Below are 25,204 nucleotides of genomic sequence, written 5' to 3' on the forward strand. Positions count from 1 at the left end.
AAAAAAAAATATATATATATATATTCAGATAGGGCTGGGCAATACTGCCTAAATTCTATATCGCGATATAATTTGAACTATGTGCGATAACTATATATGTCGCGATATATTATTTTCTTCTGCCATTGCCATTTGCCATCATCCATGTCCCCCAGCCAGCACCATCAGTCCCATGCCATTGCCATCATCATCCATGTCCCCCATGCCATAGCCATCCTCCAACCCAACCACCGCCCCTAACCATAACCTTATACCCCCCCCCACAGCAGTAATATAGCATGGAAAAGTAATAAAAGTTAAATGGTTTCTGTCACCAGAATTAACCCTATTAGACTGGCTGACATTAGCGATGTGCTTTATGTCAGCAGACCCTAACTGTACTATTTTTTTGCTTATTGATGCCCCCCTTACTGCTCAATTTTAACTTTGATATGCTAATTAGCCTCTGGGAGCGGTGGTGCGTTGCTCCTGCTCCTAGAGGCTCCGTTCGTCCACCTCATGTCACGCCCTGCCGTCCTTGATTGACAGGGCCAGCGTTCGTCTCCTCCTGCCGGCCCTGTGTGCTCGGACTGCGCAGGCGCGAGATTTATCCAGGACAAAGAGCCGGCAGGAGAAGACTAACGCTGGCCCTAATGTCAGCCAGTTTAGGGTTAATTCTGGTGACAGGAACCCTTTAAAGGGGTTGCGTCACTTCAGCAAATGGCATTTATCCTTTAGACAAAGTTAACACAAGGCACTTACTAATGTATTGTGATTGTCCATACTGCCTCCTTTGCTGGCTAGACTTTTCTTCGTCACATTATACATTGCTCTTTTCCATGGTTATGACCACCTGTCAATCCAGCAGCCATGGTCGTGCTTGCACACTAAAGGAAAAAGTACCGGCCTTTCTGGTGGCCAGGACCATGGGAGTCCACGTAGGCACACATGCGCAGCAGCTTCTGTCCTGGCCACCTGGTATCTGTGCTGCAGTGGCGGCTGTAACTGGATATGAGCAGTGTATAATCTGATAGAAAAATGAATCCAGCCGGCAAAGGAAGCAATATGGACAATCACGATACATTAGTAACTTCCTGGTATTAACTTTCTCTACATGATAAATGGCATTTGCTGGAGACTTTAATCAAAGTTTTAAATGTACCCAAAAATGGTGTCTGATACCCTGTACCTCCTCCGACCATCTGTTCTGTAGTAGCTCCGTCCATTTTGTGTTGGATGGAGCTGGTTACTGCAGCGACTTCAATGGCAGCTCTAGTTCTGGCACGGGTTTGCAGCACAGGAGCTACTGTAGAACAGCTGATCGACGGGGTGTCGGAGCCTCATCCCCCGCACCAGGCCTCTTTCACACGAACGATACGGATTGGCTCCAGATGCGTTCAGGTTGCGTTCAGTGAAACTCGCACTGTTTTGCAAGCAAGTTCAGTCAGTTTTGTCTGCGATTGCGTTCTGTTTTTTTCCGCACTTGTGCAATGCGTTTTGATGCGTTTTTTTCACGTGCGTGATAACAAAAAACTGAAGGTTCACAAACAACATCTCTTAGCAACCGTCGGAGAAAGAAAGCCGGCGAAAACTGTCAGTTCAGTCCATAAATATTCCACCTGGCTCCGAAATAATAATCTGGCACTCGTGGTCTTTAAAGCTCCATGTTTTCTTTGTTCAAAACCCAATAAAAACATCCAACAAAACAAAAACGGCAGCAGATAGAAATGCTACGCGTGTCGGATGTATGGACACGTCCTTCCTCATGGCATGGCCAGGTGGAATACTTATCGGGTTAAGCAGGTTTGCCACTCTGATAGTGACCCTCAGCTGTAAGGTTGGGTTCCTAAACTCTTTGCAGCAGAAAGAACCAAGCCATAAAGCATCAAGACATTCACTTTCCACATGTCCTATTGGGGCGTATGGGCATCAAGGAGAGGGAAGTACCCCATTTGGGATACCCTGAACGGAGCTGCTGCAGACAATGACTTCTCCTCTGGCGGACGCGATTTGTCCATGCAATATATGGTCCGCTTATTCATTTGAATTGTTTGTCCTGTTAGAAATTGGAGGTTTCTGAAAGCAGACCTGTACTGATCAGCTGAATGTCAGGTGCTCTTCAGTAGAAATCCTCATTCACACGTCAGTGGTCGGTCAGTAATTTTGAGCCAAAACCAGGCACGGCTCTAAACCCAGAACAGGTGCAGATCTCTCCCTCATGTCTGTGGAGGCTCCACTCCTGCTTTTGGCTCACAACCACTGATGGAATCGCTGACCAAGACACTGTGTCAATTTGGCTTAACATGGGGTTGTTGGGATGAGACGACCCTTTTTTTTTTTTTTTTTTTTTTAAATATACAGTTAATCTCTTTAGAATATTTTGGTTAATAAGCATAAGCTGACCCCTGCGTAATGGTTGACCACACTGGTGGTCACCCAACTCTTTAGTGAACCAATATATCCAAGGTAGATTTGGGTAAGTAGAAATTGTATTTTTTTTTTCTTTTACTTTAGTGGAAACTGCACTTGGCTGCAGATACGATCTCGTGTTTCCCTCCTACTAGATGTTTTATAGAAATGTAGAACTGCACGTCAGATGATTGACCTATGAATTAATAGCGTAAAATGCGTACTGCTTGATGGTGCAATGCAATAAACTCTGCCCCACTTGCTTCTGCCGGTGCCTTCGCTGGTCATTAGGACGCATGTATTTTATGTCTATATAATGCTCTTTCTAATAACATAAATTTCCAGATTATTAACCGGTTGCCAGTTTCTTTCAGGTAAATGTTGGCGATATAGTTAAAATAAATGGCACCGAGTATATACCCGCAGACACTATACTGCTCTCGTCAAGGTAGAGATGCCTACAGTGCTAACTCTATGAAGTCTGGTTCCTCGACTATGTTTTGGCCTCCATAACTGCAAGGAAATAAGGATGAACTCGGTGTGGCATGGAACTGTAATGACAGAAAAATCCAATTACAGAAAATGAATGAAAAAAAAAATATAATTGGCCTAATGCACGCCACCACACTGTAACAAAGCCAGCCATTCACCCGTCGCTTGTCCTTATTTCCTCTCGTAAACTGATGTGTTTTCAGATTCTGCTTCATAACTGGGCCTGTGTAGTATGTGACCTGTATTTGCACACACATAGCATTTTATTTTTTTCGTCCAAAGCAATGTTCAGCTTTTCATACATGCAAATTCATAAGATCCTTTTGTGGCCCATTGTGCACAACCGGATGACCCCTTTTGTTGCCCTCAGGCCGCGCGGTTGAGGTCTGACAGTATGCCCCTAGTCTTGCTCTGTAGGACTCCGCTCCTCTGAGATTTTATTGTCTGTCAGACCAATCCAGTGACCTTTACCATTAAAGGGGTTGTCCATGTCATGCAAAAATGTTGCGTCTGGGTTGACCTCCTCACCGCATCCAGTGCCATCACTCCTATGCCTCCCTCTGGTCTTTGTCCAGTGATGACATGTACGTATACACACCTGACCTCTACAGGCAATCACTGGCCTTAGAGGTCTTGTGCCGTATGCCACTGAGGCCAGTAATTGGCTGCAGCAGTCAATTCTGTATACGGGAACATCATCGCTGCAGCCAAGTAAATAAAGTCCTGGAAAGAGGCATAGTAGCTGCACGGGGAGCGGGAGCAAGTATTGCTTTTTTTTCTTTTTTTTTTTGTTGTCACAGTCCCTACTTTTGGCCACGTTTTTGCTTAATTCTGACAACCCCTTTAGAGAAATGTCAGCCTACATATTTCCAATCTTTGCTCCACCGCATTTAAGACCCAGTTAGGAAGAGAAGACGGAAACGTTAATATTTCTTATTAATCTACCAATTTCCTACTTAACGTTTCAATTCTGTCTTTGTTGGTGTCCGTCTCCTTTTTATGTTTTCCATCGTCTTTCCATTCTGATCACGTTCGTGTTGGGACACGTAGGTGGCTGTAGGGGAGATAGTGAAAGTGACCAATGGGCAGCATCTCCCAGCTGATCTCATCAGTCTGTCTTCAAGGTCAGAGAACCACTGGAGCCGACCTTGTGCAAGGGGGTCCTCTGATAGTCCTACATCCCGTACACCAAAAAATGGGTGCATTATGCAGATTCCTGTAATGAAAAATAGCATTTCCTGCACAGTATTAGACGGGGCCGGTCTGCTCTCCTGGCATGACTATTCAGTAAATGCTTGTATTCCCCATAAAATAACCATTCTGCAACATCTTGTCTTAGAGCTCTACCGTGTGTGCCGTTACTCTGGTATTCCTCCTAGGAATGTCTGAATAATACCAGTGATACCAGTTGGGGTGGGTCCCCACATTCTGACCAGTCCTAGTTTTATCTTTCACTGTGTAGGGACAAGGGAAATAAGAGGAACAGCACACAGAATTGGGGTGCATTCACACAACCGTGTTATGTATTTGCGGTCTTCGAAATGTGGATCCGCCAAAAAATAAAAATACGGTTGATGTTCGTGTTGCATCCATTGTAACAATGCCTATTCTGGTCTGCAAAACGGACAACAATAGGACACGTTCTATCTCTTTTGCGGAACGGACGTATGGCTGTGGACAGCACACAACATGCAGGCCCCTTTGAAATGAATAGGTGCGAATCCCATCCGCAAAAAATGCAGAGTAAATATACGGTCGTGTGAATGGGGCCTTATACGGAACGAGTCTCCAGATTTGCTGGATTATGCGGACTGCAAGTGTTAGGAGTGGTGACAGGTCCCCTTTAATTTCGAATATTTTATTAATCTACCAGGTATCTCATAAGACCCCCAGCCGTTTTAAAATATATATTCATGTCCTACCAAAATATAAAAAAAGCTCCTTGAAATAATATTTTCATTTTTACAAGAAATAAAAGCAAATTCCATTTAAATAATAACCAGTCTGATGGTTTTCCAAAATCTAGCGGATCCCTTGCACAGAGCAGATAACCGCTGTGTAATGTGTAGCATGTTAGCAGTCTGCACTTGCATGTATGTGTACGGCACAGGGACATGGCGGTCACTAATCCATACCCGGGGTTATTTGCTAGGACTGTCCTTTTTATGTCTTGCGTTGGATGTGCTTGCATGCTTTAACATTACTCTGTCAATATCTGTATCATAAAAGAAATGTATTATATTTGCCTATGACCGTGGAGATTGTGCATGAGCCACTGAGGGAGCATGCAGATTTCAGGCGGTGTTTAAATGCGTGGGGCTTCTAATGGTATGCTGCCGGCTTCATCCTTCTGATTCCTGTAACACTTTGGGATACTGACACACAAGTGTATTTTTAATTAGTATCGCTTCCATTTTTTTTCCCCCCTGTCCACAGTATGGAGCTAATGCTACAATGACCATAGAACTCTATGGAGAGTGATTCAAATAAGGATGAGATCTGTATTGCATCAGTATGTCATCAGTATTTCATCTGTATTGCATTGGTTTTGGTTCAGTCCCTGCCTTGAAGACAAAGGCTGGTTTCACATTGCATTTCTGGCATGCATGACGATGAACGCGCCCAACATACACACGTCCACAGGGGTTCATTAGTCAAACGTAGGCCCAAAGTCTGATGGGCGATGGGTGACTACTGCTCCTATATGGCGTCCATAAAATAAATTTTGCCTTGAGCTTTTCATGACCTGTCTGGTAAACGGATGCCATTATAGCCTAGAGGTGATGGACGTCATGACAGCCTCCGTTTAACGTATGTACGTCGGGATGCCAAAAAATGTAGTGTGAACACAGCCTAAGGGCTCATTCAGACGCATGTATGGGGAACGGGTGCGGACCCATTCGTTTCTAAGGGGCCACAAAAGATGCGGACAGCACACCGTGTGCTGTCCGCATCCGTGGTTCCGTTCCACGGCTGTGTAGAAAAGATAGGCATTTTCTACTATGGTTGCGGCCATGTGCACTCCGCAACACGCTACGGTCGTCTGCATGCGCCCGAATACTGATGACATATGGAAGCACTTTCATCTGTCATATGTCTGTACTGCGGACCCATAGGACAGACGTTTCACCCATACTCTTGTGTGAAACTTATTTTTAGGGTTAAAAGTCAGGATCCTCAAGTCCCAAATATATGCAACATGCTCGACTATTTTTAAGTTGCACTTGGTATGGCAGGGAATTTCATCCTAAATTCTTCCGAAATGGGTTCTAGTAAGGATGATGCCGCTCGGAGGCCACTCGGACGTGTGTATGACGGAACTGCATGGTCACCCGTTCGATATGGTTTCTCTTTTACTCCATCTGCTCCCCTTATGGGTTGAAGCCAAATGTCCTTGCGGCTGTCCTGCTCAGTCAGTGCCATACATGTGTCCGGATCCAGACAGGTGTATCGTGGCTACTTACAGGAGAGCCTAAATATATGGCTTTTGGATGCAGCGATAACACGCTTGTGTCGGCCTGAAAGGTTTGCGGATGACCCAATTCCCCTGGTTTTAAAGTGGCCTTACATCTAGCGCACCCCATACGGGTATTTACCCACATTCTTCTCTACACTGGGCACACATTTTATTGTCCTAAAGGCAAATTAAGTTATAATTTCAGTTTTTAATACTTTCTGGTTTAGCTGGTGGCCCCTTATAGCGGACCGATCACCTTTCCTGATGTGTGTTTTTTTTTTAGTATCTACATGCATTCCCCATGTAATAACAATTCTGGAGCATCTATTCTTATGTCTCTATGTTGTGCCATTCCTTATTATTCCTTCAAGTTATGAATGAATTGCCAGCAGTCTGCAGCGAAGGTGCATCTGGGTATTACCAGTTCGGAGTGTGTCCCTGCAGAGTCAGACTGTGCAGGGGCACACCCACAACTGGTAACACCCATCTGGACCTTCATTGTAAACTGCTAGTAATTCATTCATAACTTGCAGGAATGACATTTGAACTGTCGTTACGCGGGGAATGCAAATAGTTTCTCAAACAGACATGTCAGGAGAGATGACATCCTTTTATAGGTTTAAGGTTATTTTTACTTATTTGTGGTATTTATAGTCATTTATATGTATTCTACCACAGTGAGCCCCAAGCCATGTGCTACATTGAGACCTCAAACCTTGATGGGGAGACCAATCTGAAGATCCGCCAGGTATGTGAAAACGATCAACAAGTCTCTTTACTACAAATGGACAAATACAAACTCAAACACAGATTGAACATCTACACATGTGGACAAACTCGGCACATGGGCACTGAAATAACTAAAACGGACAAAAGTAATAAGAAGTAAAACTTTACTGAAAATTAGACATTGCTTTTGAATTGTGGTTCAACAGAATAATAATAAAAATAAAAAAAAGTTGACAAAAATCATGATACCCCTAGAAAAGATTGAAAATAATTTGACCGTAGGGGTATGTTAAACTAAGATATGCAATATTCGAAATACACCCAGCCGGCACCCCCATAGAAATGCCTATTCTTGTCCGCAATGCTCTATGTTCACAGATTCAAAGATGAAACGTACGAAGAAAAGAACACATTGTACCTACTGTGTAACACGGAGGTGGCTCGATTATGTTTTGGGGCTTCTTTGCTGACCATAGCTTATCAATATTGGAAAACCGGACAACCCCTTTAGGCTACATTCACACGCTGTCCGCAAAAATACAGATGACTTTCTTTTGGCATCCATATGGCATCTGTTTTTTGTGCGGATCCACTGTAACAATGCCTTTCCTTGTCCGCAAAATGGACAAGAATAGGACATGTTCTATATTTTTAGCGGGGCTACGGACCGGACATACGGATGCGGGAAGCACACAGTGTGCTGTCCACATTTTTTGCGGACCCATTGAAATGAATGGGTCCTCATCCAATCCGCAAAAAAAATAAAAAATAACGGAAACAAAAAAAGTTTGTGTTAATGTAGCCTTAATTTGTTGATCATAATGACTTCACTACAGCGGACCAAGGCTGAAGGTATTGGAAGACTGGTTCCCACACAGACTAAAGACGTATTCATGACTTTATGCACTTCTTTAACGCCTTTATTCCCTTTTTATTTTTCCCAGGGTCTTTCCTTGACAGCAGACCTGAAAGAACTTGACACCTTGATGAGCTTATCTGGCAAAATCGAGTGTGAAAGCCCCAACAGGCATCTGTATGATTTCAATGGAAACATCAGGCTTGATGGCCAAGCGTAAGTATGGAGCTAAGGAAAATGGTCATGTTAGGAGGAGTTGTTTTTTTGTAATATTGTAAGAGTAATTAGAATTGTTGAAGTTATGGTTATTTTTGTTGTCGGTTAGGCCTTGTTCACCCTTCAGTGTTTGGTCAGTGATTTGTGAGCCAACAGAACACTTTATCTATGTGTAGGCTTCACTACTGGTTTTGGCTCACAAATCACTGATGGAAATCACTGGCTAAACACTGAAGTGTGAACGAGGCCTTACCGTAGTCTGGGTTTACACATTATGGCCACATAGTTTCTGCTCCGCATTTTTTATTTATATTTTTTTCCATAATCACGGCAGTGGATTCCTCGTTATGAACCAGGTTTGTACTGGAGAAAGTCCTATACATAATTTCTCTGTGTAATGCGGTTTACTGCCTAATTACAGGGGAATCTGCCCCGGTGATGTGATAAACGCGCACATGCGCGGCTGGTTACACTATAGTTTTCGTTGCTGTGTTTTCTAACAAGCGGAGATCCTGTCAGATGGCGAGATTCAAAGAAAACAGAAAGTGACACCTTGTAAACAGACTGATATCTGTATCTCAGAAACGGCTAACCATTTTTCATAAAGACGAATTGAAAAAATTATTTTTTTAGCCCAAAATCAGTAGAATGCAATCATAAATGCCCTCAAAGGTGTACATAATCTTTTTAAACGTTGCGTTTTTTGGTTAATACTGGACCATACACGGTGTAGCTGTGATTGTCATTTCGGGGCAGTGTGGACCATGGTCTTCAGGTTCTCCTGTATGTGTAAAAGGGACCGTGAACACGCACAGCATCTGATAATCAAATATTCTGAATTATGGGATGGGCAGGTATAGAAAATGTATGGTTAGGCTGGGTTTATAGGAGAAACACATTTGTTTTACCGCATCACAAAGCAACGGATAAAAGCGCATTCATTTTTTTATTGTGCAGTTTTTGTTACCTTTTCGTTTTACTGCAATGTGTAAACCCAACCTAAGCTTAAAGTGGTTATGCAATATCCTAAACAGCCCCCCCATGTGCCGGGCCCCTCACAGGGAATATTCTTAACCCGCTCCCCGTGCCGCTCCTGGTCCCCACGCCGCCTCTGCTGCTTCTCCCTGTACACGGATAAAAACATCCGGGGGGCGGAGCCTCCCTAGCCTCTCGGGTGACGCTAGGGAGGCTCGTGTCCCCGCCTGCCATTGGCTGCTTCCACCACCTCCCCCCAACACTGGATGTTTTAATCAATGTACAGGGAGAAGCAGCAGCGGAGGTGCAGGAACCAGGAGCGGGGTAAGTATATTCCATGTGAGGGGCCCGGCACATGGGGGGGCAGATTATGATATTGGATAACCCCCTTTAAATTTACCTAAGTGCATTTTTATACCTATTTATCCCACAATTCAGAATATTTGATAACTATGAGATGCTGTGAAAGTCCCTTACCCCATATATACATACAGGTGAAGCTGAAGACCATGGTACAGACGTTTTTTCTTATGTTTTATACTAAAATCAGTCTGCTTTGTATTTTAGACTGTTTGGTTTAGTATTAAGCTACACAAATGATTAAAGGTCAGTTTGTCCAGGATATGAAAAGTCTTATTAAACTTCACTAAAGTCACACGCAGCAAAATGTCAAAAGCCCGAGGTCTAAAGAGGGATTTCATATAATGAGAATACCATCATCTATAGACTATGGACCTCATGTATGAATGTTAGTGCAGACTTCCAGGATTCACCTACACTTGTTTTCATACTTAAAGGGAACCTGTCACCAGTTTTATGGTGTCCTAACTAAGGGCAACATAAATAAGTGACTGATTCTCTTAGCAAAATGCTGGCTCACTTTCTTTAATTGACCCAGTCAATCTGCCAACATCTTGTATTGAAAAGCTCCAGCTGATAATGATGAGTCCTGAATATTCATGAGCTCCTGACTCTCCCCGCCCACCTGCTGCTGATTGACAGTTATTTTCCATATGAATCAGCAGCAGGTGGGCAGGGGAGTGGCTAAAGCTCTGAATTTAAATATACGCTGGACTCACTGGCATCACGCTGGACTCAAATCAGCTCATTAGCATGCGACATGAGGCATCTTTGTGTGTATATTATGAGGTAACCATCTGTCACACCAGTAAGTGAATACATCTAAGGCACTTTTTAGTAGTTAATGATTGTATATAATTTAGATTATAATCAAATATCCACATGACAGGTTCCCTTTAAAGGGAATATCATCAGAAAATGACCTATTGTTTAACATTTTGGGTATTTTATTTATTTTAATTTTCGATTTTCCTAACTTTTTTAAAAATTACTCTAAAATCTTGCAATTTTCACACTGGCAATTGGCACGAAAATATGTCAAGACGTTCTGTTTGAGAGCAGTCACATGGGTCATCCAGACAATAGAGGGGACCTCACTGACCTCTATGGGAGCGTTTTCTATGCATGCTCTGTGATCTGTACTGAGGTCAGAAGGGAGTAGATAAGCAGTGATATCAGTGAATGGTGGGTCCTGACGAAAAAAAACCAAAAAAATCTGTTTAATATAAAAATGTGATTTAAACAATACAACATTTTCTGATAACATTTTGCCTTTAAAGGGTTTTCCTTTCTTTTAAAATTAGTGGCCATTAATATTACATCAATGGGGGTCTGACTCTCTCAACACCCCCAATGATCAGCTGTTTGCAGGGGCTGTGACCCTCCCCAGATCAGACCTTGAAGCTGATGTTTCATAGTAATAGAAAATGACACCAGTTTCTGCTCAAGGTAGCTAACAGAGGAATTGGGCTACATTGGGCCTAGTGGATGAGTGTTAATGACGCCAGTACAAAAATGTAAATATATATAATTTTTATTAGCGTTCATTACTACCATAAAATACAAGTTAAAATGGGTTCTACATAAAGAATCTGGCGTTCTCTCTGGGTCCTATAGCTATAACATAACCAGAATCAACAGCCAATTCAGCGAAACCTCACTAGATGCCGTAGCAATGGGGCCATGTAAAGTAACAGTATAAAATGCTAATGTAGAGAAAAAATACAAGGTGCTCAAGCAGGTAACATGGCCATAGTGTAAGGGTATGTTCACACGTAACAGATGTACACCAGATTAGCTGCTGTTCTTCAAAGGAGATCTGCGAAAATACGCAGCAATTCCACTAAAGAAATTGTCATGCTGTGTATTAAAGGGCATCTGTCAGCAGACTTGTACCTATGACACTGGCTGACCTGTTACATGTCTGCTGAAGGCATCTGTGTTGGTCCCATGTTAATATGTGCCCGCATTGCTCAGAAAATTGATGTTTTCATATGTACAAATGAGCCTTTAGGAGCAATGGGGGCGTTACTGTTACACCTAGAGGCTCTGCTCTCTGCAAATACTGCGCCCTCTGCACTTTGAGCAGTGTGAACGTGATCCATTTTAATCTAGTGACCACCAATCGGAACACACAGAGCACTGCCCTGCATGCAGAATTAGCAAGGCATCTCGGGCAGTGGTGGCACATGGTACTGTGAGTTTGTACCCCTGCTTTTCATAGTGGCAGAGGCGTTGCTTGGTCTGACAATTTTTTATATGTTCAATGTCTTACGTACAGTAGATGTTAGGATCAACATTTACTGTAAACTTCATGGATGCTGGATCATCCTGCCTAAAGTCAATCTGCAAAGAAAAAGGGGGTCGGTCAGCACATCCCAATGCGCAGGGGCACGTTGCTCTGGCTGAGAACAACACTAAAACAAAACATGCAATGCGACAGCTCTCTGCAAACCAAATACAGTACAAAAATGCATAATAATTGCTAGTGCTATACTTGTAAATTAGAGATGCTTGGCAAATACATTTTGTACAAAATTATCTGAGCCCGTCGGCCACACGTCAAGGCGATCTCTGTAACACTAAATTCTACCTGTTATGCGCCATGACGGCTACCATACAATTCAGGGAGTGTAGGTTCCACATGCATGCTGGGCCCACTTTAATTTCTGTCATCTATGGTGCCAAAATGGCCTCCATTATATCCAAGGAATGCAGGTACCAACATGCATGCCGGGCCCACTCCACCCCACTCCTGGTGCCAAATGGCCTAAAGTCAATGAAGGCCAATTCTCCAACCTCCCAAACGCCTCCACTTACCCGGGCAATTACATAATGTCCTACCATTCATGATTAACCGTGTAAATAGATGAAACAATTAAAAGTAGATGATGTATTTAGCATAATGATATGAATGCTGCTTCCTGCGCACAGCTGTAGTACTGTGTATGTCTTCTAATTTATAGGGTAGACCTTTCTGCATCACTGCCCCTTTTATCTTTTAATTGGGTTGAGATGGTTCCCTTCGCTGACGTGTTGGAGACCTACTTTCTTAGATGTTTGGAATAGTTGGTTGATCTTCTGAAGAAAGTAATTATTCCTTTTCAAAAGTGCAGTATAATGAAGGGATTACTCACGTTTCAGTTTCCAAAGGTCAGGAGACTTCATTGCTTTCCTAGATATAGGTGATCGCTCATCCAGCTATCTATTAATAATGTACTGGCATTGTCTAATGAGGCTGTGTGTAGATCATGAGGCATTTGGGAAATGGGAGGAAAGCTCTGGTGACATATTGATTTGCAAGGCTTTGTTGGCTGTTAAATCTCCTGGATGTTTTCTCCACGTGACCTCTAGTGGTGGTCTGCAGGAGAACATTCCGAAACCTCTTGTAGCATTTTTAGTGGCTACCTTCTTGGACGTGCACAAAGTAATGTAGAATTCCTTGTTGTCTTCTGCACATTTGGAGATTTTGTATAACATTTGTTTGGGACTTGTATGAACTGTAGTTCTCTTATACACTTAATAAAAAAATAATAATGCACCAAGAAAGAGTTGTTGGATTCAAATGAAACTTTCTATGTGTGAATGTACTGATGATATGTGTAAGTCATTACAATATTAGAGTGAAGGGATAAGTTTATTAGGGAAAACTGTACAATTGGAAGGAAGATCAAGTACCCTGTTGGCCGCCTCTAGCCTGGATACAAGATGAGATATCGTTGGGCATGGAGGATACAGGTTCTGTATGGAATCGTATGGCACATTTTCCCACAGATGTTAGTTAGGTCTGTAGATCCTGCACACTTGTAGGTTGCTGAAGGTAGCATCCCAGCTGATCCCATAAATGCTAGATTGGCGATAAATCTGGTGACCAGGCAGGCCAAGGAAGTGTTTTCTGGTGGAGACATTCCTGGGACTTGCTTGTCTGGGTGAGCATTATCCTGCTGGAAACCCTGCCATTAGAGGTAACACCTATCCTGCACCTATCACTGAGCTGTTAGTGTCCCTGATATCACTACTAGGGGTGACCGACTGTCATATGTGATGGCTCCCCGGGTCATCATTCCAGCAGTTGGGCCAGTGTGTCGCTCTATAGCAAATGCAGGATTGAAACGCTCAACACGAGGCCTCCATACTTGATCCCTACTGTTGTCAGATCCCAAACCTAGATTCATCGACAAAGACGATACGGTTCCAGTCTGTAGCAGTTCAGGTTTCTCGTTCACGACACCATTGTAAACTAAGACCACAGTAGCTGGCTGTCAATGGCAGGACATGTGATGGGCACCGTGACACCAAATTTCCTACTGCTAAGCTTCTGGAAATGGTCCAGGTAGAGACAGGGATGTATAATGAAGGTGCCATCTGTGTCTGGATTGTGTGCAACAAAGCTGAGAGCTGCTTGAGCTTGTCGGTGGATTAAATGATGCTCTCTACTGGGGCCTCTGTCTGCGCCACTTGGAGTTTGTTCGCCGTTTGTGCGCACGCCCTCACATAACCATTGCTTCCAATGGTCAGAACGGCCTAGATGGCAGACAGTTTGTTGAAACGACCATCCTGCTTCTCTGTCCAGTGATGCACTGACTGATTGATATATATATATATATATACATACATATATACAATTTAATAAAAATAGGGGATTAAAACGGATATAAAACACAATAAATAAAATAATGTGAACTGTATTACAATCTATACATCTTCATATAGTTCAGTCCAAAGGTATGTTGATTGGCTGAGGGCCCTGCAGCAATATTATTTATCTGTATATTTGAGTCAGTCAATATTGCACTTGAATCTATATTCAGTAGCGCGTGATTCTGCATATATCCAAAGGGTGGAATAGAAAATTACTACATCGTGCAGAATTCAAAATGACACCATATAAGTAGTTTCTCTTAAAGAGTTTCTGTCATCAGAAAAATGGGTATTAACCTAGCTGACCTTAGCAATGTGCTAATGTCAGCTGAACATAATTATATTAGTCCCATGTCACTATGTGCCGCCGTTATTTAGAAAAACAAACTTTTATAATATGCAAATATTGGCTGAGCTCGTAAGCCCTTATAAAAGCACTACCCTTTTTACAGCTTTTCAAGGGCAGAGGAGCCACCTGTCTGTGTGTTCTCCCTCATATCATCTGCTGTATGTGCTCCTTCGATGAAAACAAACATAGTGGGAAGTAAAGGAACGGAAGTCACTGCCAGTATAGTACTGGCAGACTTCTATAGAAGGGAAATGCCCCCTACTGAGAGAAATGCATCTAGCTGTGCAGATGAAACAGGGAGTAACTTTGCTGAGGAAGACATTACGGGAGACCTACTCCTTCGCATGTTATGACTGTACAGTGAAGCTCAGTCATGTACTTTTTTTTTTTTTTTTAAACTCCGGTACACCTTAAGGTGTCAAAAAGATTGCCATTTCTAAAGTATTTTGTTGCCCAGCGTTCCCCGCTTCCCGGCAGAGATCCGTGGTGACCGGAAGTTATTGCTTGTTCAGTAAGATCGTGAAGCTGGTTGCGTTCTCTGGTTCCACACTGTTGAGCGCATAGTACGTGCTATAGATATAAGATGGATCTTGGTTGTCAATATTCATTCTAATGGAACATGTTTATCATGCATATAGCTTGTGCAGGATACGAATTGCCAATGCATAGTGGATGAAAAACGGCCACACACATTTCGGGCCTCCTGTCCCCTTTGTCAGTAGCCAACCATGTATTCAGACTGTACCTCCCCCTATACTTTAAATTTTTCTAGGCACTAAGGGGGTCATTTATTATCCAGAAACACACCTATATTAGGCATATTTCTGATGCAAATTGCAGCGCAATGGTTAATTGTGCTTCAATCAGGGACTTTTCCCTGCTCACGCCAGGTCTAAAAAAGAGGGCGGGGGGGGGGGTACCCAGCAGGTCCGTCTCATTCATCATTTACTATGCCTGTTTTAGGTGTACAAAATGGTCTGAATGCAAGACAGCTAGGGCACTGTCTTACATTTAGTCTCTGCGGTGGATATGTAGAGGCCGCTAAATCTGGTTATTGCAAATAGTTTACCATAACATAATTAGACATTAACTCTTTCAAGCTGGGCCGAATTTTTTTTATTTTTTTATTTGTATTTTTATTTTTTTTTACTTCCTGCCTTCCCAGAGCCATAACTTTATTTTTCTGTTCGCATAGCTTTATGAGGGGTTGTTTTATGTGGGACAAGTTGTACTTTCTAATGGCACCATTTACTATTGCATGCAGTGTAGTGAGACGCTGGAAACAGATTCCAAGTGGGTGGAATTGGGAAAAAAACACAATCCCCCCACAGTCTCTACCAATCTGGACCATTAACCATGTCTCATAAACTGCATTTACATTTATGACCAGACCGGTTTTACATTCAGTAAGAGATATAAAGCCCATAAGTAGGACTACAAGGCCTACCTTTCCTCACTCATGGTAGCTGTACATGAACAAACTGCGCTCCCTGGATATATTGTCGTCAGTCTTAAACAATTCTGATGGAAGTTGTCAGGACTTGTCATGTACTGTATGAAGACGTGGGTGTAATCATGTTTGTCTTCTGTCTTCTTCTAGCACTGTCCCTTTAGGTCCAGACCAAATCCTTCTGAGAGGAGCACAGCTGAGGAACACTCAGTGGGTGCATGGCATAGTTGTCTACACAGGCCATGACACAAAGCTTGTACAGGTGATCCACTTCATCTTCTGCCTTTTTAGGACTGTTTCACACGGGCGAGTCCATTTCAGGAATCACGCTCCTTGTATCAGCGTAATCCTACGTTCTGGACTTGCAGGAGCACACAGCATTATCATGATTTATAATGCTGTGTGCCTCAGCTTGACCTTATTGCTACGAGATCATACTGACAGCTTTATGTCAGTATGATTATGTAGAAGTAAGGTCAAGCAGAGGCACACAGCCTTAGGCTACTTTAACACTGGCGTTTTGGCTTTCTGTTTGAGAGATCCGTTCAGGGCTCTCACAAGCGGTCCAAAACTGATCAGTTTTGCCCTAATGCATTCTGAATGGATAAGGATCCGCTCAGAATGCATCAGTTTGCCTCCGTTCCGTCTCCATTCCGCTCTGGAGGTGGACACCAAAACACTGACGATGCGGAGGCAAACGGATCCGTCCTGACACACAATGTAAGTCAATGGGGACGGATCCGTTTTCACTGACACAATAGAAAACGGATCCGTCCCCCATTGACTTTCAATGGTGTTTAAGATGGATCCATCTTGGCAATGTTAAAGATAATACAAACGGATCCGTTCTGAACGGATGCAGACGGTTGTATTAACGGTGCGGATACCGCCCTTATAGATCGGCTCTGGTTTGCTGTGCTCAAGTGCTCCACTTTTACTTTACATTACTTTTATTCTTATAAATCTCCCCAGTGTCCTTACGTAATATGTAAATCACACGTATACTCCAGTCATTAAAGGGGTTGTGCAGTCTCCCGGCACCTCTGTCAATTGGCTGTTAGAAGTGGAGGAGGCACCCGTGCCAGCACTACCTCCTGTTCAAGATTACACTGTGTGTCGTCTCGGAAGTGTTGACGGCACAGTGTAATTACCAGTACTTGTTCCATTCACTTGAATGGGACGAGCGCTTGTAATTACACTGAGCCGCTGCTGCAAGCAAGACAACGCGCAGTGCTCGTATGAGCGTTTCCTCCGCTTCAAACAGCTGATTGGCAGGGGTTCCAGGAGTTAGACCCCCACTGATCAGATACTGATGACCTGTCCTGAGGATGGGTAATCAATATGTACTGACTGCACAACCCCTTTGAATACAGTATATTAACCTACATATGTCTATTGAAACCTTTTGCAGCATAGCTGAACATTTATTTTTTATCTATGTAGAATTCAACCCGGCCTCCGCTGAAGTTGTCCAATGTGGAGCATATAACCAACATCCAGATCCTGCTCCTGTTTGGGACGCTCATCGCGATCTCCTTAGTGTGCTCTATTGGGTCTTCAATCTGGAACTCCAGACACGAAGAGAAAGACTGGTATCTCAATCTGAATTGTGAGTAATGGACATGGTTACAATGCGGTCATCTGACATCTGCACCCACTATTCTACTACATGAAGCGGGCCACATGGTGACCTACACCCTCTCCCCACTCCATGGTCATCTCCTTTGCATAGTCTTCCCCTGTATGTGTGCTATCCTTGAAGGTGTTGCTGACAGCCCAGATCTGTGAAGGTGTATTCCCATCTCATAAAGTATTGATAGAGTATGCCATCACTTAATGATCAGGTCACGTGGGCAAGCACTGGGGGCCCCCACCTATGTGAGAATGTATAGGCTGCTGCACTTATCATTCACTCCTGGCAACCCTTCCGCTCATTCACTTAAAGGGGTTGTCCCACAAAAAATATTTCACATTTTTGAAACCAGCACCTGGGTCTGAATAAGTCTGTGATTCCATGTAATTAATGTATTCATTGAAATCTCTTTATATAGCGCCACCTGCTGTTTTGCGCCCGCTCTAATTTTTTGTTCCTGCTCACTGAGATGGAAGCACACGCTCAGTTCCATCCTTCAACTGCCACCAGCTGCAGTAGAAAGGTCTTTCCCCCAGGAGAAAGGACACGCCCCTGAGCTGCCAGCTGGAATAAAAGCTAGCAGAACAATTGCAGCAATGCATGGCGATATCACTGTTTCCATGTGAGCTACAGGGCTGGTTCTAAGTTTGTTAGAAAGAGATTGTCATGTACTATATGAAATCATATTGTAATTTTTTACATCCGTCACGGGATAACCCCTTTAAATGGGGGGGGGGTGCTGCAGTTCCCCAGCAGAGAATGTGGCAGTGTCACTGCTGTAGACTCAAAAGACGAATTCTCAGGATTGGTGGGGTGGCGGTCCCAGAAGTCGGACTCTCACTAATAGTGATATCCTAACGATATAGCCTCACTTTATGTGATGGGAACATGTTTCCTTGTGTTTTGCGCATCCTTTTGTCCAGTGTTTCCCTCTTTTTAGCTAAGTGCATGCCCTCGCATTTTTTTATTTTTTATTTACATTTTTTCTAAACCGTAAGAAACTGGAGACCACAAGGCACGCCATTATATGAACTGGATCGGACATGTCTTACTTGGTAGTGGCATGAGAATGAGATTAAGGCCTAATGCACACGACCGTTCCGTTTTTTGCGGTCCGCAAAACACGGAATCCGCCTGTGTGCCTTCCGCAGTTTGTGGAACGGAACAGGCGGTCCAGTGTAGAAATACCTATTCTTGTCCGCAAAACAGACAAGAATAGGACATTTTTTTTTTTTTTTTTTGCGGGGCTTAACGGAGCCAACTGATGCGGACAGCACACGGAGTGCTGTCCGCATATTTTGCAGCCCCATTGAAGTGAATGGGTCCGCACCCGAGCCGCAAAAAACTGCTCGGATGCAGACCAGAACAATGGTCGTGTGCATGAGGCCTTAGAAGGATGATAAAGTAAGCTGAGGATCCTTCATGCCAAGATTGTGCAGTATGAAGGCTCTACCAAGAGTTAACGCTCGCTAGGAACACGTCTGTGTATGGTTTGGTGTGAAATGAAGGCACTTGTCTTGAAGCAATTTTAATATATTCCTTTCTCTGTGATCACTAAACAGATGGCGGAGCAAACAACTTTGGACTGAATTTTTTAACGTTTATCATTCTCTTCAACAATCTCATACCCATCAGTTTGCTGGTGACCTTAGAAGTGGTGAAATTTATACAAGCGTATTTCATAAACTGGGTAAGTCCTTTTACTGGGGCGGTTGATAGAGCCACAGTACGTACTGATGGTTCATGCATGTTGCCTTCATCTTCATTGTGCATTTTAAAAAATGTACATCTATGTGAGCAGACACTTATTTATTTTTACTTATTTTATGGACTTTTGTATAGCGCTGACGTATTCCTCAGCGCTTTATAGACATTACCATCACATTGTCCCCAATGGGGCTCACCATCTAAGTTCCTTATCAGTATGGCTTTGGTGTGTGGGAAGAAATCGGGGTACCTGGAAGAAACCCGTGAAAACACAGGGAGAACATACATACTCCATGCAGATGTTGTCCTTGATCGGATTTGAACCCAGGACCCCACCCATGCTAACCACTGAGCCACTGTGCTGCCCAATTTTATTTATTTTTCTTTTTTTTTTAAGCAGCAGAATCCTGCGCATGCTACCATATGAATGCTCGAGGTAGAATGAATCAAAGAAGCCTCCGTGTAATCCTAATTATGTCATTTCAACTGGGACATTCTGAAATCTAGACATGCGTGGATACGTTAGTTAATTAATTAGTAACATTGCTTTTAACATAAATTAAATTTAATTTAGCTACGTGCAGAATGAAAGTAATCCGAAGCGGATAGCTTGGAGGAGGTTTCATGCCTATTCCTCCACAGTGGGAATGTGCAGAAGCCAGCATGCAGAAAATTATTTCTGAAACCTAAGTGACCGTGATGGATTAACAAGGTTTCCAGCAGTTGTCTGCCATTTTAAGGGGGTTGTCTCACTTCAGTAAGTGGCATTTATCATGTAGAGAAAGTGACTACAAGACACTTGCTAATGTATTGTGATTGTCCATATTGCATCAACACATTGTCCACTGCTTGTTTCCATGGTCACGACCACCGTGCAATCCAGCAGCAGTGGACGTGCTTGCACACTATAGGAAAAAGCGCTGGCCTCTGGTGGACATAGGCACACATACGACGCAGCACCTCCGCTCCAGGCCACCCCGTATCAGCTGCAATGGTGGTCGTAACCCCTGGATATGAGCAGATATAATGTGATGGAAAAATGAATCCAGCCAGTAAAGGAAGCAATATGGACAATGACAATACATTAGTAACTGCCTTTGAGTAACTTTGTCTACATGATAAATGGCATTTTCTGGAGTGAGACAATCCGTTTATCACTCATGTCTTTTCACAATGCGGCACAAGTTTCTTCTCACTGATGTCTCCTTAGACTCTGATGCTCGGTGTCATGCAGTCAGTGCTCCTGACCTTCCTCTTACTTTGGTGTTCATCTTTCCCTTCAGCAAATGAAATCAAATGTGAATGTCATCTGTGTCCTCTTCTTTCCTTTAGGATGTGGACATGCACTATGAACCAACAGATACCCCAGCCGTGGCCAGAACATCAAACCTCAATGAGGAGTTAGGTCAGGTACGTTTAAACAGAATCTGGGCATTCCATTCTTTTTCAATATATGACTTTTTTTTTTCCATGAACTTTCTATGTTTGGTTCAAACATGAAATTGCTATTTTTGTAGGTGAAATATATATTTTCTGACAAGACTGGGACACTGACCTGCAATGTCATGCAATTCAAAAAGTGCAGCATAGCAGGAAATGCCTATGGGTAAGCGGAGATTATTACCATATGATTAATACAACTTGCTGAGGTATGTTCAGACATTGCAAAAATGTTCTGCTGCAGATCATCGCAAAATCCACATACTGCATTTCTTCTTTCATGTTTCGTATGTAAAAAAAAAATCAGCGACATATAGGCATACTGTGGTTTTGAAAAGGTGCAACATGCCCCAGAATCCGCACAGATACTTCTATGCAGTGTGTGTATTGGGTTTTATACAACCTTCATTCATTTTTCCGTGCACTGTACTTTGCTCAGATATTTGATGTGGAATCTGTGCCAAAGCTTATCCCCTTTTAAACATATTTTGAAGGTCAAGTCTTGCACAAGTCTTGAAAAAAATCCCTTTCAAACATATGCATTTTACATACGCTAGTTGTTACCTGGAGTAAAAAATAAAATAAAAAAAGTAACTAAGTTTCAAGCTGCACCAGTTATTGTCATTTTCAGACATACTGCATGCAACCTGCTCCTAATTTAAGGCTTTTACTCATGTGGTCATACCCCTCTGATTAATACATGGTGGATATGATGCCTGTGTGTCCAGAATGTTGCTGGCCTCACTAGTTCTCATGTATCCGCACAGTGTCATTTCTGTACTGATCTCTCCTTCTGCAGCCTGAGAGGGATCTCCTCTCCCTCTGCTGTGGGTTCTCTTCTATCTCCACACCGATCACACTGTGCTCGTTCCCCTCTCCCGCTGCAGACTCCTTTTGGATACAGTTACATATTCTGTCATATTGACAGGGAAAATAGCCCTGTATGCATAGTGTAGTCACAGGTCTGTGGACACCAGTAGCTTCATCATGTGTCCGATTTAACAGTGCATTGTGTCCAATGTCAACAGAGGCTTATACTGTTAATGTGAGAGGAGGGTGAAAGCAGACGGAGCATATGACGACAGCCCTGAGCTGAAAGCAGCCACTAGCCGTGAGCTAAGTAGTTATGCAGATTAGTAGCAGGTAGGAATAGTAGGGTATTTTTAATGAAGACTATTAGAAAGTTGCTTAATTTTGCTTTTAGGAAGCAAATAAACAATTCAGAATAGATACCCTGAACCTTTAAAATGGTCTGTCCATGAGAATTAACAGACCAAGTCTGTTAAGCCGTCAAATCCAACCCCTAAAATGCCCGGGCCCCTCATACAGGTTATACTTACCCTACTCTGTGGCACACGCGTTTCTCCTGATGCTCTCACAGCCTCCGCTGCATCTCCCCATTGTGCGAATCAAAACATACGGGGGGGGGGGGGGGGGCGGGGATAGCCACTAGGAGGCCGGGACGGGAACATGCCTCCCTAGCATCACCCGCAGTGCTAGGGAGGCTCGTCCCCGTCACAGCCTGCTATTGGTTACCCCCCATCGCCCGATGTTATGATCCTTGAGACGGGGAGATCCAGCGGCGACTATGCGAGCATCTGGAGCGACACTGCTGCCGGAAAACAGGGTAAGTATAACCTGTATGAGGGGTTTGGGCATTTTGGGGGGCCTTATAGGGATAACCCCTTTTTAAAATTAAAACAAAAAAATGGTTTACCCACCTCTTTCTCCAGTGCCGTTCTCTGCAGAGCTGCTCAGGTCCTAGCGATGATGTGCCAGTAACACGTGACTGCTGCAGCCATTCACTGTCCTCATCAGTCTACAATTAAGGACAGGGATTAGCTGTAGAGGTGACATTCTGTATACCTGCATGTCATAGTCTCAGGTAGACTGCTGAGGACATAGATTGGTTGCAGCAGTCATATGCTGTATTCCGGTCGTTATCGCTGCTGTTTGTAAACAAACTGCAGCAGTTTTCTTTAAACGTTGAGCTATTTTTTCCTATATCCCGGTTTTTCATGTCCGCACTCCCCTTCCCCTTTTCTCAGCATAACTACATCCTGTCAGGGAGTTTACATGCAAAACTTCCTGTTTTCATCAGCCTTCTGTTGAATTTGCTAACAAAACCCTGCATGCTTTGCTCTGAAACGAGCTTGCAGTAATCGCACTCCGTCCCTACATCTCTCCTCTCTGTTAGTTAGGCGGAGGAAGCCCTGTGGGACATTACAGAGCAAAGCATGCTGGGTTTGGTGGACAAACCTAGCAGGAAGCTGGTGACCACAGGAAGTTCTGCATGTAGACATCTTGGCAGGATCCAGTGATGCTGAGAGCAGAGGAAGGAAAGTGCTGACATGAAAAATACGCATATGGGACAAAAATATGGAGCTTGGAGTAGTCTAGGCAGATAAAAAATAATTTCCCATCCAGGGACCAGAGAACCCCTTTAAAGGTACATTAAGATTTACAGATTGGCACCATAGCTTGTATTGTAGCCGTTTACTATGTGTTCACTCAATTAATTATGGTCATTTCTCGTTCATTCCATTGGGGGACACAGACCATGGGTATAGCTTAGAGATATTACTAGGAGGGACACTATGCAAAAAAAGAAGCTCCTCCTCCTCGGGCTATACCCCCAGGCACCTCCAGGAGAACTTCAGTCTTTGCTTAGTGTCCGTTCAAGGAGGTTGACATTTATTCTTCTCCTGTTTGTTATTTTTTTCTGGTTTCAGATGGGGACGCAGGTCAGCATTGTGCTTTCCTGGCCCCTGTGGAGGGTCTGCCACGGTCTTCTGAAGGTTCCTGGCTACCTCCCATTCCCCCACAGAAGAAAAGTGGATCCAGACTCGACATGTTAGCTCTGGCATCCCACCAGCTGCTGGGACACCTGCTGCCTACCCTCCACCAGAGCACTGCTCTCCTTGATTGGAGTCAGACGTCTGAAGAGGTGAATCCCTGCTGGTCTGGACATCGAGGGAGCATGCTGTGCAGATAAGTATTGCCTGCTTCAATCTCCCTCCTTTCCCCCCCTCCCCCCCACCCCTTCATGTCGTCTGTCTGGCGCTCTGTGACCTGAGGTGAGCTAGAGAAGGACCGGCTGGGGGCATTTTTTCCCGTTGGGAGGGGGCCTTTCTGGGGAGGGCTGGTGATTCCACTGATACCTGCCTGCAGCTCAGACTATGGCCGCATCTGCGGCAATCTTGGCACTGAGGGAGTGTATTTTATCTTATGGCCGCTGCGCTCTCTGCAGCTCCCGCCGGCCTGCTCCTCCCGATATTAACCACCGCGGCGCCGTATCTGGCGAAGGGGTGTATTTGAAATGCGCGCGCGCTTATTTCGCGCCGCAATGACGCGTCCAAGGGGGCGGAGCCTCGGCGTCCAGCTCTGTCTCTCCCTACGCCGGAGACTCTGCTGGATTGCGGCCGTGCAGCTCCTCAGTTCTCGGTGACCGGAGACTTCTGCTGTTGCCTGGGTGGTAGGAATTGCAGCAACCTGGTAGGAAATCTTTATTTTTGGAATACCATCATGCCTAAACCTGGGGCCCCTAAGCCTTCCAAGGCTTCCTCTCAGGCTCCACTGGAGTCATGTAAAATATGCCTTAGGCCTTTTTCTGTCACTGGTTCCTGTGACTCATGCCCTGCTCCCGGACAGGATCAGCCTCCTTCTCTTGCTCAGCCCGGTCCTCCCTCTGCCCCTGCGGATACAGCGGTACCCGCCTGGGCCTCCGCCATGTCTAATGCGGCAGCTGATCTGGCCTTAGTTGCCAAGGCAGCCATGTCCTTCATGGAGCGCATGGCGGCTACTAATCCAGTGGCATCCACCACTCCATCCCCTCTCAGCGACTCTCACAGAGGGCGTCTGACTTCTAAAAGGCAGCGTGAGCGGCAGCATTCCTCCTCGGATGACTCCGCTTCTCCCCCTCGCCTTGAGGCATGCCCGGTTGACTCTCCCCCTCGCAGGGAGCGCAAATCCGATGGGGAATTGTCCGGATCGGACGAAGTCACGGAGCGGGAACCCCTGCCTAAGCTTTCCACCATGGTAACCGAGTTGGTGGCAGCTGTCCGTGACACTTTTAATATACAAGGGGATTCTCCTCCCTCCACTAGTCGGGAGTTCTCCCTTTTTCCACCCAAGAAACAGGAGTCCGCCGTGTTCCCTATTCACGAGGAATTCACTGCGGTCCTATCAAAAGCTTGGGATCGACCTAATCAAAAATTTTCGGCCACCAAGCGTATGGATACGCTTTATCCTTTTCCAGCTGACACAGTGGAAAAGTGGACTTCTTCCCCTAAGGTAGATCCTCCGGTGGCCAGGTTAGCCAAGAACACGGCCCTTCCCGTCCTAGACGGTTCCTCTCTGCAGGATGCGGTGGACAGACGTTTGGATTCACTTTCCAAGTCCATCTTCTCGCTGGCGGGCGCTTCCCTGCGACCGGCCTTTGCGTCGGCTTGGGTCGCCAGAGCCCTTACAACGTGGTTGCAGCGCCACCACCAGGATCTGTCAGAGCAGGA

General features: G+C 44.4%; 1 protein-coding gene across 4 annotated transcripts in view; it reads left to right on the forward strand.

Moving 5' to 3' along the window:
* The window catches only part of ATP8A1 (ATPase phospholipid transporting 8A1), a 209,591-nt gene that overhangs the window by 83,528 nt on the left and 100,859 nt on the right, over nucleotides 1-25,204 (forward strand). For 2 of the 4 annotated variants that reach the window (XM_040418921.1, XM_040418923.1), the window contains exons 8-15: nucleotides 2,763-2,836; nucleotides 7,016-7,085; nucleotides 8,011-8,138; nucleotides 16,064-16,175; nucleotides 17,357-17,522; nucleotides 19,109-19,236; nucleotides 20,586-20,663; nucleotides 20,771-20,859. In XM_040418921.1, the coding sequence (XP_040274855.1) occupies nucleotides 2,763-2,836; nucleotides 7,016-7,085; nucleotides 8,011-8,138; nucleotides 16,064-16,175; nucleotides 17,357-17,522; nucleotides 19,109-19,236; nucleotides 20,586-20,663; nucleotides 20,771-20,859 (845 nt within the window). Of the gene's footprint in view, nucleotides 1-2,762; nucleotides 2,837-3,930; nucleotides 4,005-7,015; nucleotides 7,086-8,010; nucleotides 8,139-16,063; nucleotides 16,176-17,356; nucleotides 17,523-19,108; nucleotides 19,237-20,585; nucleotides 20,664-20,770; nucleotides 20,860-25,204 lie in introns of all 4 variants that reach the window. The other 2 variants (XM_040418922.1, XM_040418924.1) reach the window with 2 other exon arrangements.

This window comes from Bufo bufo, chromosome 2 (genome assembly GCF_905171765.1).
Source record: "Bufo bufo chromosome 2, aBufBuf1.1, whole genome shotgun sequence".
Classification (NCBI taxonomy): domain Eukaryota; kingdom Metazoa; phylum Chordata; class Amphibia; order Anura; family Bufonidae; genus Bufo; species Bufo bufo.